The 14,152-nt window shown below is 45.4% G+C and overlaps 1 protein-coding gene across 5 annotated transcripts in view; it reads right to left on the reverse strand.

Moving 5' to 3' along the window:
• Positions 1–14,152, reverse strand: part of LOC308226382 (somatomedin-B and thrombospondin type-1 domain-containing protein-like) — a 33,667-nt gene that overhangs the window by 5,117 nt on the left and 14,398 nt on the right. For 2 of the 5 annotated variants that reach the window (XM_080628059.1, XM_080628060.1), the window contains exons 7-9: positions 1,442–1,636; positions 483–561; positions 24–200 (exon numbers count right to left, since the gene is read on the reverse strand). In XM_080628059.1, the coding sequence (XP_080484185.1) occupies positions 24–200; positions 483–561; positions 1,442–1,636 (451 nt within the window). Of the gene's footprint in view, positions 1–23; positions 201–482; positions 562–1,441; positions 1,637–1,746; positions 3,656–3,820; positions 5,625–14,152 lie in introns of those variants that run through there. The other 3 variants (XM_080628062.1, XM_080628058.1, XM_080628061.1) reach the window with 3 other exon arrangements.

Genomic DNA, 14,152 nt, shown 5'->3' on the forward strand with positions numbered 1-14,152 from the left:
AAACCAAAAGCTAAAACTCTTACTTTTTGCTTCCACTGCCATCCCCATAACAATGTAGACTTCTGGAGTCTAAAGCTGGGTGCTGACACTCCACGCAGACAGTGTGGCCCTCCCTGAGGTACTGCATCCAGTGAGTGTACGAGTGGTGGCTGTGCAAGCACTCCGGTGTGATGGCCACAAGCTGGAATTCAACACAGTACCTGCAACCAAAATAACCAAGTAGGTTAGCTCAGTAACCAGATTAGAGACCTCCACGGGACTGGGTGAATAAACTAGGTGACCACAGATCACTAACTAAGGAAAATAAAAAACAAACTAACCCACACACAAGGTTATAAAACCCAGAACACATGGTGTACCTGCATTGTGACAAGGTTAAATGGGAACTAAACCTACTCTGTTGGTGTTTCCAACTAACATATCAAAAAACATCAGGTATTACTGGCATCTGTTTTTATAGATGTACTGAGCCTCAAACTTACCCTGCTCTTTCATTGCCATCAGCTGCAGCTCTCTTTTTCCTTGCTTTTCCAAACCCTCCTGTTGTTATTAATGCTGGGACTGTGTATATTAAAGAGAGAGTGCATAGTGTAAGTGGCAATACTACACTAAGGCTGTTTACATCTGCAAAACAGTAAAGATTGGCCTTTAATGTCATATGGTTTTATCTTCAGCAGGAGATAAAAACAATGATAACTTTGTATTTTCATATTATCCATGACCATCACCCGTCACACTGAAAAAAGAATCTGTTTGTTGCCAGATATTTGCACGAGCAGCATAAGCAGGCACAGCCAAAAGACAGAGCGGGGAGACAATATTCGCTTAATACCAACTTTAAACAGGTTTGAAGAAGTCAGTTGTAGCCAACATCCAGACTGGACAGATTTTGACCACAAAATAGCAGTAAAAATGACAAGCAATTCTTCTAAAACTCACTACAGGTAGGTCATGAAAACTGGATTTGAACAAACTGTAATCAGGCTTTGTCTCTAGAAACTAGCTGGAAGTCCCCTCTGCCTGCGCTCTGCTCCAGAGCAGAGAAGTCATATCATGCCTTTGATGGGTATTGCTCCTTCATGACTTTTTGCAGGTGACTCATAAAATTTAAAAGATACATTAAGAAAGTGCTCCGCATCCACTTAAACTGCCAGAGATTTACACTTGCATACATGAGATCCCAACAGGCCTGTAATACTTCACTTTTGAAACACAGCAGATCACAGCACATGGCAGGCACTCCCTTCAAATACTGTTCTCAGAAGGACATGTCTAAGCCTCTGTGTGAAAAGCTCAGTTCTCTATTATACCAGACAGGCCCAGAGCAAACATGCTGCTGTCTGAAAACAAACTAAGTACAGTGAAGACAGATTAGCTCCGCTGACCCAAACAAAAGTCCTCCCCCAAATTACCCAGACACTTATATTTTCAGTGGACTTACTCAGGGACTGTTTGCACTCTGTTCCTTGCTGAGTCCAGTACTCCACGCAGCCAGCCCTCTCCTCCAGAGGAGGGCATGCCTCTCCTCCATTCCTGGCCTCCTGGATGATGTGTCTTCTCCGAACACGGTATGTTGTCTTGCAAGGCTCTGCACAGCCACTCCAGACACTCCACTGAGATACAACACACGGGATAACTGGAGGACGAGTAACAACCAGGGATGTGGAATGTTACAGAATTGACAACAGTGACATGCTTGTGCCAGAAATGACACTTTTCAACATAGCTCAGAACAATCTTCCTTACCTGTCCCACAGCTGTGTTGGGCAGCATTCAGTGCGCTCTGCTCCCAGGAAACTACCTGCCCAGAAGCTCCAGCCATCCAGGGGCCAGTCACTTCCCTCTCCTACACCACTGCAAGCCTCCCCTGCAAACTGGGACTTGCACTGGGTGAACTGAGAATAGTTTTAGAAGTAGATGAGGTCAAATCCATTAACAGCCCCTATGCCCAGCATTTTACAGTAACAGACATTCACACTCTGATTTACAAAGGCATTCAAAAGCCTGTGCCTCACTGATTTCACTAGGACATAAGCTCCTAAATGCTGCTGTGAATCCCAGCCTTTCTGAGCAGCTTAATGCTTGTCCCACGGGACACAGATAACCCCTAATTACTGCATTAACCTCAACTGAAACTGCCCTTGTCTTCAGAAACTTTAGGTTTCAAATGCTGTTACTCTTTGTCTAAAGTCAACACAAGCAGCTTTTTTAACCTATTCAAAGATTAGGTATTAAATCAATTATCTGAGTAATTGAGACATTTCTTATATGCAGCACTGCACCACAAAAATATAAAAAGCCTGTGCACAGGACTGTAGGCTACCCAACATGATGATCCTTTTGTGCATCTGATGTATTTGGAATGTTCTGCTCTCTTCAGTTGTGCTTGGTGTCAGATAATAATGCCTTTTCCTTAATATTTTGTGTTACAAGTCAGTTTATTAAAGTAACTCTTCAGTGGAGGGAGAAATAAGACTGCCCAAAAAAGTCAGGCTATGAAGGCAATGCAACTCAAAGCAGAACTGGGTTCCGTACATCCAGCACAATGAATCACAAGAAATAACACAGAAATATCTCATTCTGCGCAAACCCAGCTTCCCCGCCTGATCTCCTTAAGCAAGACGCTGCTATTCCCCCGGTGAGCCACAGGATGGCACCGGGCTGGGCGAGCACATAGGCTGCAGCTGGGACACTGGCACTGATGCCAAGGCACCCAGCAGAGAAAGTGACCAGTGACTGCCCTCTGCCAGCCCCTCACAGCGCGCAACAAGGGCCTGCGAGCACGTTTTTCTTATTACTCTTTCATAACATGAAAGAACAGACACGAGGGCTCCCTGTTTATCCCTGTTATCCCTAATGACTGCCAAGAGCAATAGGATTCAGACACAGCGGTACTAAAGGAGTACCCAATCATGTTGCAATATCAAAGGCAATGGAGCATCCAGCCCCAGCAGCACGACAGTCACACTGCACCCCTGCACCAGGACAGAGTGGGCATCAATTCCATGCTCTCAGCTGCACTTGGGAGTTGTTGGTCTGCAGACCCACCAGCCTGTCCTCATTCTCAGACACAGCTTGTTTAAACCACTTTGCAACAAACGTATTTCCCACCCATTTTCCAGCTCTTTCGAATGTAAAAATGCAATTAAATCATAGGAACGTCAGCCCATCAGCCTAGAGCAAAACTGTGCTAAGGCATAGCTATGCATGTTTGAAAAAAAGAGGAAAAAAAGCATTATGTGAGCAGGTAAGACACTTTGAGGATGCTGTTTGTGGGAAGGGAATATGAGATTGTATCACTCGTTAAATAACTCACCTCCTTAATTCACATCCACACTTTAACAGAAGACATTTAAGGAGGGAGTGCTGCTGTGCTCCCAGGAAATGCAGCGCTGCCAGGGGACCCCAGCACTCAGCTGCACGGGCACTGCTGAGTGCCTACATCAAACTCTGTGGCCGTTGATGTTGATGCCTTTTGCAGGGAAGCAGGAACAAACAGGAGCAGCAGATTTGATCCCATCCACAGTAATTCAATCCACAAGAGGGAAAGGGACTGGGAGATTCTGACTCAGACAAGAAACGTCCTGTTTCACTTTCTACCCTGTACAAGCACACTGCATCCTGATGTGACCTGGCAGGTACCTGCTGCTGAGGACCTTACATCCCTGAGAGCCACAACCCGGGCGGGGAGCACAGTGTCTTCAGCATCACTTCCTCAGCCACCTGCACTGCGCCTGCCCCTCCTGCTTCTCCCGGGAGCCAGGCGGCCTGAACGCAGCCAGAGCTTCTGGGGACGGACACAGCCCCGCCGGCCACTCACCTGGGCAGGCCTCGGCGTAGTCATGGCAGCAGTCGAGGGTGCGGGCGCAGGCTTGGTCGCAGTAGCAGGGCCCGTGGGAGCCGTCGGGCCGGCGGCCGGTGCTCAGGCAGGCCGGGTCGCGGCCCGGGCAGCACAGCCCGCGGGCGGCACAGCCGCCGGCGGCGCGGCGGGGCAGGGCCGGCAGCACCAGCAGCGCCAGCACGGCGGCCCAGCGGGGGCAGCCAGCCATGGCGGCACGGAGCCTTCACCCCCCGCCGCCCGGCCCGGCTGCCGGCTTAAAGGCGCTGGGTGTGGGAGCGGAGCGGGAAGGAGCCGGCCCGCCTACCCCAAGGCCCGGCGCTGCACGGGGGAAGGCGGCGGGGCGGGCCGGGCCGGGCGGGGCCCCGGTGCCACCAGCGCGCACGGAGCCTCGGCCCGGGGCCACCGACGCTCCCAGCGCGGGCAAAGCCCGGTCCCCGCCGCTGTACACGGCAGGTGCGTGAGCCGGGCCGGCCGCTCGCAGCTACACCGTGTGTCACACGACAGACTGACAGCTACGGGAACCCTGCACACAAATACCCCTTGTTCTCCCGACGCGACCACAACGCTTCTTTGCCTTAACCCTCGTGGCATCGCCTAACCACCGTGCGTCCAATAGTTCCATTTCTGCAGATTTAAAAGCTAAAAGGTATGATTTCCTCACTGCTAGCATTTACCAGCCAAAAATCACAAAGATTATGATGAAAACCAAATTATAAGAGACCATTTCTTGCCAGGTTTGACTTCAGCATACCTCAGGAGCCATTCAAAACCTGAAAGTACTTCACTCCCAGTACAGCAGCTTTTAAGAAACACAATCCAGCTGGCTACAGTGCCTCTCTAGAGAATTACTCCAAATTTTCTCCTTACGTTCAAACACAAGAAGCTTAAAGGGGTTAGAACCAGCCCTGTGAATTATTTAGCTATTCACTAGGAAGCTAAAGGCTTTACTGAAACTTTTTATCAAACAGGCTTACTCTAAAATATCGATCACAACAGACAAGGCATCCCTGCCCATGGCAGGGGGGTTGGAACTGGATGATCTTAAGGTCCTTTCCTACCCAAACCATTCTGTGATTCTATGTTACACCTTGCTCAGGACTGAAGTGGGATTTATAAAACCCACCCACTGATATTTTTGCAACTGATGATGCTGTTCTACTAAGAGTGAGTATGGGCAGAGTGCTCCCACTTCAGAGAGACTGCAGCAAAGATGCTTCTAGAAAAAACACAAAATAGTATTAGAGGACAGGCTAACACCATCGTGTGCAATGCTGGAGGCATGGGAGCAGAGGAGTGCTGGCACCACACCAGCTCAGGCAAAACATGGTAAAGTGTTTCAAAAAGATAAGGAATAAAAGGAACTTTAGCTTCTTAGTGTGTCAATAGAAGTCTGTAGCAAAGGGCAGATGTCTCATTTTCTTGGCAGTGGTCAGATATTGTCACCTTGGAAATCATACGTGTAACAAATCCTGCAGCAGGCAAGAGGCAAAAGGGCCAGGAGAGGAAAGAGAAGAGCACTTAGAAATAAGAGGCCATGGGGTCTGGGAAGCAGGAATTTAACGATACCAGGTGTCAACTCCTGCCTCTGCCAATGAGTCACTCGCTGTGTGACCTTGGGCAAGTCATTTAATCAATGTATGTCTCATTTTCGATCTAGAAGAGAAAGAACATTTAAAGGGAGATTGCATTACTCAGCTGATTAGTCAATGCAAACCAGAGGCCTGTGCGGCTCTTGTGCAATTAACAGAGGGGCAGTAACAGCACCAAAGCATGTTTCCCAAATGCTTCTGTCCAGCTGCCATGCTCCAAATACCCCTGCCAACAATGGCTGAGCTAGGAGGAACACCTTCACATCATTCTGAGATGCAGAGAACTGACTGAATGAAAATCAGCTTTAAAAAGCAATGTGTCCACATAAAGACTGCAATTTTAACTGGCCCTGTGCTGTAGGAAAATTGGATCTGGGTCCAGACATCTCAGTAGGGTTTATATTCAATCCACTCCCACCTAAAGGTCTTAGGAGCAAACTTTGTTGCTCATCTTACATTCCCAGTCTGCAAGCAGTTGTCCCTTGTTCTGGGTTGACATAGCTCTGTGGGATTTTTTAGGGTTTTTTTGGGTTGGGTTTTTTCCCTGACAGGCTCAAGATGGTAATGTTAAAGAAGGCAAGGGAAACATGGCCCAAGCCATGCTGCACCACATCAGCCCAGCAACAGATTTCTTACAAGACAATTGCAGAGCCTAAAAGGACTGTTGGCCACGTGAGGAATACTGGAGCCCAAGCAAGTGTGCTTTACAGACAGGAAACGCGGCTAGTCCATCTTAACAGTGAGAGCTTCAGAAGCAGAACAGCTTACAGGGCTGCCCTTGGCAGTGGAGATTGTGTCTTCCAGCCTTTGGGAACATCAGGAGGCAGCTAGATAGAGCAGGTAGAAATGCAGCTTTATCTGCTTACTCCAACACAGCTGCTTTCCTGGCTGGACATGCAGGGGTCCTGCCTTCTTGCTCGTTTTCCTTCACTTAATTAAGCTGCACTGTGCTGGAGCTGCCACTGTGACCCAGTTCCCAGAGACCCTCCTGCTCCCTTCATTAACTCTGAGGGGTGGGAGAATGTTGCACATGGAAAGTCCCTTCTCTGAGGGACAAAGGGATGCTTACTCTCACTTTCACTATGGATAGATAGTTAATCAGTGATGGCTGGTCCACCCATCTGTGGAATGGGGAATGCTGTCCAATACCAGCCCTTTCTTAAACATTATTTCACCACAAATTTCACCCTTCCCCTCACCCCTCCCTCAAAAAAAAAAAAAAAAAGAAAAGTATTTGGGGCAGGATTTAACAGGTTTTTACATAGAATTTACCCTATTCCCAAGTGTGTACCCCTTTGCCTCTCTGCAGGACTTGGATTCCTGTGCATACCAGCAGTAAGGAAACTAGCAGAGCTATGAGTATGCAGGATCCCCCCAAAAACCACAAAGGATTCTGGGTTTAGAGTGTCTGATTTTACTTTCCATTGTCACAGCCAAATCTGTAAAAGCATCAAAGGAAAGCAGCCAACCAGCGATCTGATTTCTTGGAGCTGATTTCTACAGATACGTGAAGGCCACAGAAGAGCCAGCTGCTACTTCATTCAAACCCTTCTCCTAGGCTATCACAAGGGCTGCTTTGCTTGTTCATTATAATTCAGCAAGAAGCACCACCAGTTCACACAAGTTTTCCAGAACATGACGCAAATCAACAGCAGTGGCAACAATACTTGCTCAAAAGAAGGCAAAGGTCAACATTTCCACCTACACTTTTGCTGCTGTGAACAGGTACTAGCTTGAAAAAACAATTTCTGCAGCAAAGTCTGTGCTGTGTTCAGCTGCCTTTCCTATCTCAAACCCAGAGCATGCAAGGGCACACTTTTCCAGGCTCTGCTGTTAAGAGATTTGGCACACATGGTCCTAAATAAAGTAAGTCCTGCTGGCCACAGAGGTGCACAGGAGGGATTCCAGTTGCACAGAGCAGCTTTGTTTTCAGCTTCTAAATATCATCAGGGAAGTAGAGAAATCCTCAGAAACTTTAATGTTATCAAAGAAGAGCTGGGGCAAATGCTCAAGCTTCTTACAACTCACTTATCTATATAGAAGCAGCAAAACTCCAACACCAGGAAACCCAGCAGATGCTTCAGCATCCTCTAAAACAGATTATTTCATTTTCAACAGTATTTACATTCCAACAAAAGCCCTACCTTTCCTCTTGCTCCTCTTAGGCTGCTGCTCTGGGTGAGCAGAAGTATTTGCTCTTACACCCTGCCTGCCTGAACTGGAGACAGTACAGCAGAGGAGAGGACCACCAACATGAATCCAAACAGAGAATGAACTGCCCTGCATTACTCTTAACTAACTCGCCCTTTCAAACTGTCTATTACGCTTGTGCCTGACTGATCAGGCAGCACAGGGGTAAGCTGGCCTTGTGCCAAGGCCAAGGGAACTGCTGTGGTTTTGTGTTCACCGCACTTATCTGATTCTGCAATTTGCTGAATGTTTTCCCATCCCAGATCCTTCCCTCTGTGTGGCAGATAGAAAAAAGCCTCCAGCACAGGAAAAGCATGGAACACGTGCAAGAAACACCTGGCTGTCTCTGAGGATTTTACCCTGCCTGGCTAGTCCATTGAAGCCACTCAACAGCTCCATTCAAGAACATGCACCTGAGGTTTTACTGTTTGTTTCATTTAAGCGTTTAAACTCCCTTCCCCATACCCTGGCAGTAGGAAATCTTTGAAGCATCTCAGCCATTCATTACATCCAAGACCCAGAGGATTCTGCTGCCTTAGTCCTGCCAGACTCCCAACAACCAAGCTCAGTGCACAACTTTTTCCTAAGACAGGTCAAAGATGTCCTTTGCACAAGCTAGTGCAAAGTGTCCTCTTATTCCTCCTCAAAACTGATCTAACCATACGAGTGCAAAGAGCAGAAACTGGGATTTGAGCTCCGACTACTGCTGATAGATGCTCATCTTTTTATTCACCCACTAGAAAAGCTGCATTGAGTCAAAACAAAAACCTATCTCCCCCCAAGCATCTGTCTTCAATAGTGGCTAACAGCAGATGCCCACGACAGAATATAAGACAGGATAAATGTATAGTAGTATTTCCCAGAATACTTTCACATTTCTGTTAATTTCACCTCCAGGATTTTCTAATAGGTGATACCTTTGCCTCAGTCCATGTCTTACACAAATTCTCTCCCATCTCATATTGAGCCCATGTGAACTTTCAGTGCCCCCAGTCTCTCATGACAGAATGCCACAGAGCACAGGGCACAAAGTTGTTTTGAATCTAACATCAGCTAATTTAATTTGAATCTCTACTTCTTGTATTGGAAGAGACAGGGACCAATCAATTCTCATTTACTTTCTCAAGGCCACTCAGGATTTTATAGATCTCCATTGAACTGTCCCTTAACCATCCATCCTGCAGGCTGAAGTGCCACCCTGCCAGGAGGGGCTGCCTGGCCAGTGGTTTGAGTCAGGGAGAGGTTAGCTAGCCTTTGACAACAAAAGAAATCACTGCTGTGGATGTGCTCGTGCTTTCCCATGCACCCCACTCACACTACGTATTCATGCACTTAAGGCCAAGATGAAAACATTCACACAGGCAGATAACAAGCTCTCAGTGCTGAGAAAAAGAGAGGAGTTTCATGTATGAAAATATCCTAATGCAAGAATTCAGTCTTTTTCTTTCTTTTGACAAACTCAAAATAATAATAAGAAGAACTGGAGGAGCTGGCTTACTTACTTCCACGCCTGCTCCAGCTTTCTTAAAATCCCTGTTTGCCTGCTTCCCCAAGGCACCCTGTGCAGAAAGCAATTATTAAAGAAGTGTTGGGAGGAAGAGGAGTCAGGAAAGGGAGGAAGGTGGGCCGTTGAGTCTTAAAAAAGACTTATTTAAGAAAAGATTCAGGTGGAATTTTCTTTTGTCAAAACCAGCAAGCAAAGAATACCTCTACAGGAATCCTAACACCTCTTTACTTGAAGGAGTTTAAAACCCTGTACTGTGATTCTTTCCTTCGCAGTGTTCTTAGAGATCTTACAATAGAAGTGAAAAGACCTTTTAGCACCATTCCCCTTCTGTACACATCTGCTAGGTTTCAGAACCCAGGGACATGGGAGAAGAGTTGATACCAAACAAGATTCAGATTTTCCTGAGAAAACGTAAAATACAATCAGATTAGAAGCCCATGTATTTAAGATTCTTCTGTCTTTTGCCAAAGTAAAGAACATAGACCCAAATAGTCCAAAACTCCACCTGCAAATAAAGTGCACCCCGGAAAAGTCCTATACGCTGACAAAGGGATGGGACCTCGTTAGGACTGAAGGGAGTTTTGGCCAGCACACCCGAACTGAGCTATTGACTCAGGAACCAGAAAGCATCTCATTGAGAAAAAAAAAGTCCCTTCTTGTTAGAACTGAACTTTTCTGCATCAGGAGGCCAACAACTGCTGCACACCTCTTCAGATGTGCCATTGCCACCCTTGTAAAACTCGCCCTCAGCTGGCTGTGAAGAGAAGAACCACATCAGCTTTGCAGAGGGAGCACAGAGAGTGGACTAGCAGAGGGCAGCAGTCTTCTCTAGAGCCCCATTGTATGACCAAATAGGTCCAAAGCATCAGCTGTTTTTCAGGTCACCAGTTTTGTCCCCAAGGTACTGCCAAGAGAATCCACAACACAGCAGAGCAGTTATGGCTGAGTAAGCACCTTCTTGGATTTAAACCCCATTATAGCATTCACCCTTGATAAAGACTTCATCTCAACACAGCAAAACTAAGTGTCTCCAGCAGATTCTAACACATGGGAAGTGTGATGTGTTTATTCTGCCTTCTCCTCTCTCGTATGAATGCCGCATTAAAAGACCATGGGGGAAGTCAAGCTGGAAGAGAAGTAGGGAATTCCCACTCACTCAGATGAGGCCATATGCACAGAGAACACAGGTGTTGCCTTCTCTCTTCTGCCAAAAGCCACTGCAAAACCCCATCATGTACTGCCTCTCCATAGAGAGCAGGGCTATGACTCAGCCCAGGGCATAAAGGAAACAAACTTGTACTCATTAAAATTCTATTATCTTTAATGAAAGCTGGAGAAAGTTCGAAGTGACCAAAAATCTTATTTAGAAGATAAGAAAGATAAATACTTTAATAAAAAGCTTTTAGTGGTTTTCTCTCTGGGTCTTTTGCTTTCCCAATGGAAGTGAAAGAAAACCAGCCACCTTTTCTGAACCTGGTACTTTCAGTTAATGTTTTTCTTTTCCTAAGAGAAAATAAAGGATCAGGTTGTGAGAGTCTGAGCCACGGGAGGGGACCCTATGAACAAGGTAAGACATGTTCCTTTCCCAAAGCAGAAGAAAAGCCTTGAGCAGGTTTGCATTCAAATCAGACCTGGAATTTTTCCCGAGTCTGTGAAGGCCCAGAGCCTGATTCCACAAAGCATTATTGGGAATCTTTTAAATCCAGAATGACAAGGCACATTCTCTAGCAGAAGGAACACCATGCCTAAAATCCTATCAATTCCATAAGCTACGTGACCCTCTCCCACATTAAATCAAAAGCAGAGCCTCACTTTTCAGATTCCTCCCAAACTAGCTTCATTCTCATGCTTTCACCAGCTGCCTCCACAGACAACTGCCTCCTCCTTCAGCCCTTGCACCTTTGCATCCTCCTCCAGCAATGCTTCTCCTGCAGCCCACACCATGATGTGAGATGGCTCCAGGAGCAGCAGGCAGCAGCAGCAGCCTTTCCTCCCTTCACTGACTTGAGCTGCAGCTCAGTGCCTCCTGCTTCTGTAGCCTGTGGCATTTCACTGCTGGTGTTTGTGGATGAAAGAGATAAACAGGAACATGTCTAATACAGCCAGAGACTTCTCCCAGCAGGCCTCTCCTCACTCCAAAGAACCCACAGCTCAACAAGAAGATGAAACTTTTTATCTTCTTTAACATAGACTATTTTATTCCCTTCCTACGAGGAATCTCTAAGTGTGCATGAGATGCTACCCCAAGAAACAAGAAGTGCACATGTACCCCACAAACAGCAGCCCAGTTCACAGCCCACATGATCAGCCTTCCCAGTCACCATCAGATCGCTGTCTCACACAAGTTGATCATTTTGGATAACACGTTCTCAATGTAAGAGCCTGGCACTCCAGGCCACCATTTCTCCTTCTCTTTAGTCGCAAGGCAACAGTTACAACTGCACAGGCATTAATACAGGCCTCTTTATTTTTTGACAAGTGGCTATTATAAGACTAAGATGAAATAGATAAAATATCTTCATTTTCTGGAACTAATAAATCTAAGAGAAACAAATTAGGGTGTTTTTTTTTTACAATGGGTTTCCTAAAAAGAGACAAAAAATTGATGTTGTCCTTCCATGCAGCATAAGACTCAGGATAAATGAACCCACCCACAACTAAAGGAAGCCCCGTTTATTTACCAAAGTGTCATATCACTCAAGCTGTTCTGTAAGTCAGCAATTGCAAATAGGTCATACGCAAGTTGCAGCATTAGCCTCCAACGTGACAAGGCAGCACTTGTCCCTTTGTGACCCTGTACAACACAGAAGAGTTGGGAACAGCCTTCAGTTTCTTCAATGCAGTTATCCAGGCCACACATTTGTCACTCTGCTAAATGTCTCCCCAGATTTTAGAAAGAAAAGCAAAGCAAACCTTAAAGCGGCGTACATGCTGCTTAAACAGAATGCTGAGGGGTCTCTGAATTCAAGAGCATGCTTAAATGTGGTACTCAAAAACATCACGCTGCACACAGACATAACTGTTCTGATTAATCAGGCTCCGTAATGAGCTATACAAGCTGCAGAAGAAAGCGAATACACTTACTAGAACTGGTCCTTAAACTACCAGTTGATTGCTCATCCTAAGAAACCTTGGCTTAAATGAATCCAATAAACTGAACATGCATTGGGATCTGACTGCAATAGATGAAATTTGAAAGGCAATTGGTTTAGCATCAAAATACATTTCAGAAATTTCAGTTGCCCAGATGGAAAACAGGTTGACTATTGCCAACATCAGCCAAGCTTTTAGCTGACAGTGGTAACAGCATTAAGAGAAAAAGCAACTGATTTCTGATTACACTGTCTGGATCTCTTCAATCCGAGTGCTGCCTGTATCACACAGTCACACTGACTTTGTTTTATACATGGCAATTATCAAGAAGTCAAAGAGGTCAGAGAATAGACCCCAGTTTAATCTCTGCTGTGCAGAGTTCCTGGAGTCCACAAAGGGGAAGACTCCTGATCTGATCCACACTTCTGCCTGCCAGCAGTAATGTGAGTGCATTACAATCTCATGGATGCAATGAGTCAGACACATCTGGCACAATCTGTCTACCAAGTGGCACAGAAATCACTGTTTCAGTGTTGTAAGCAAAGCCTGGTCCTGCTGAGTCCTATCTACCGAATAGGCCTCATTTGTGCTGGCAATTCCTTGTCCTCACTGGGTCTTTTCACTTGACTAAGCATTTGTAAAACTAGGCCCAGAACAAATGAGTCCTAGTTTCTGGGACCCTCCTCAGCTTTGGAACCACATTACCTCTTGAAATGTGCCCATTTCCCCTTGTTTTAACAGGAAAAATGTAGCAAATTGACACTTGAAAATTAATGAAGTTATAGCTAATCTACAAAGATGATGTTTATTTGCAATTGAGTACCACTTAGGTGATGAAACCAATGGCCTTATCTACAGCTAATATATTTCCACAAGAGATTCAGGGTCATCCATCTGCACAAACCCAGTCTGAACACAGAACATTGAGAAGCAGCATAGAAATATGACACAAAATAGAGCTAAAAACCAAAACATTGACCCAAACTGACAGAAGTCAACTCTCAGCACAGAGACTCCTTTCGTGCCTGGCATTTCTGAGTGCAAATAGGAAGCAGCATGCAGCAATAGCAGGGATGACAATAAACAGAACCTGTAACACTGCCTCACCTATTTAACAGCTTTATTCAATTGATGCAATTTACATGACATAAATGGTCACATTTATTTTCTTAAATGACAGCAGAAGCTGTTATGGGCATGGGGAGGCATTGACCAGTCAAGCATTCATGTTCCATGGGCAAAACCAAGTCAGAGAGTGCTCTGCACTTTGCAATTTAGTAAATGCAGATAGAAATAGTTTGCTTTGTTTTACTTGCACTGATTACTTTTTTTTCTCTCCTTTAGAAATGAACTCTTTTTTTTACTATTTCAACACTATTTTAGCTACACCCAGTTTTGAATTATAAAACTCTGGGAGAAACTTAATTTACCTCCTTAATGCACAGTCCTCTCTTCAGTTGAGCTCTTGAATCTTTCAAGGCTCCTACTCAGATCCATGAAAAATGATGCAGTAAATTACAACATGAAGAAAGATATCATAAACAAGATAAAGAAATTAAGTACATGAGGAAAACATTTTTACCCCCTTCACTGTTAAAGTGTGTTTTATATAAACAAGCTGTAAAACTCCACCAAGGTATTTCCAGTGGAATTTAGTTTCTATTGATGAGAAACTTGCTATATTTCTCTCATGGTAACTGTAGGAGGTAGCATATTGAAGACTTGACTATTAAAGACTAGTGGCTTCTGGAAAGATACAGGGTAAAAGTTTGATCTAAAACAATTCAGCAGATGGAGACGTTTCTAGACAGTGTGTTCAGAAGACTGCAGTGTGTGAGTCTTTTTTTTCTTATCGGTAAGGATAATTGCATAAAACAGGAGTTTCCTGTTATTCTCTTATCAGGAGGTGCCTTCTTTTGTTGATTAAACTCA

This window comes from Psittacula echo (genome assembly GCF_963264785.1).
Source record: "Psittacula echo genome assembly, chromosome: 12".
Classification (NCBI taxonomy): domain Eukaryota; kingdom Metazoa; phylum Chordata; class Aves; order Psittaciformes; family Psittacidae; genus Psittacula; species Psittacula echo.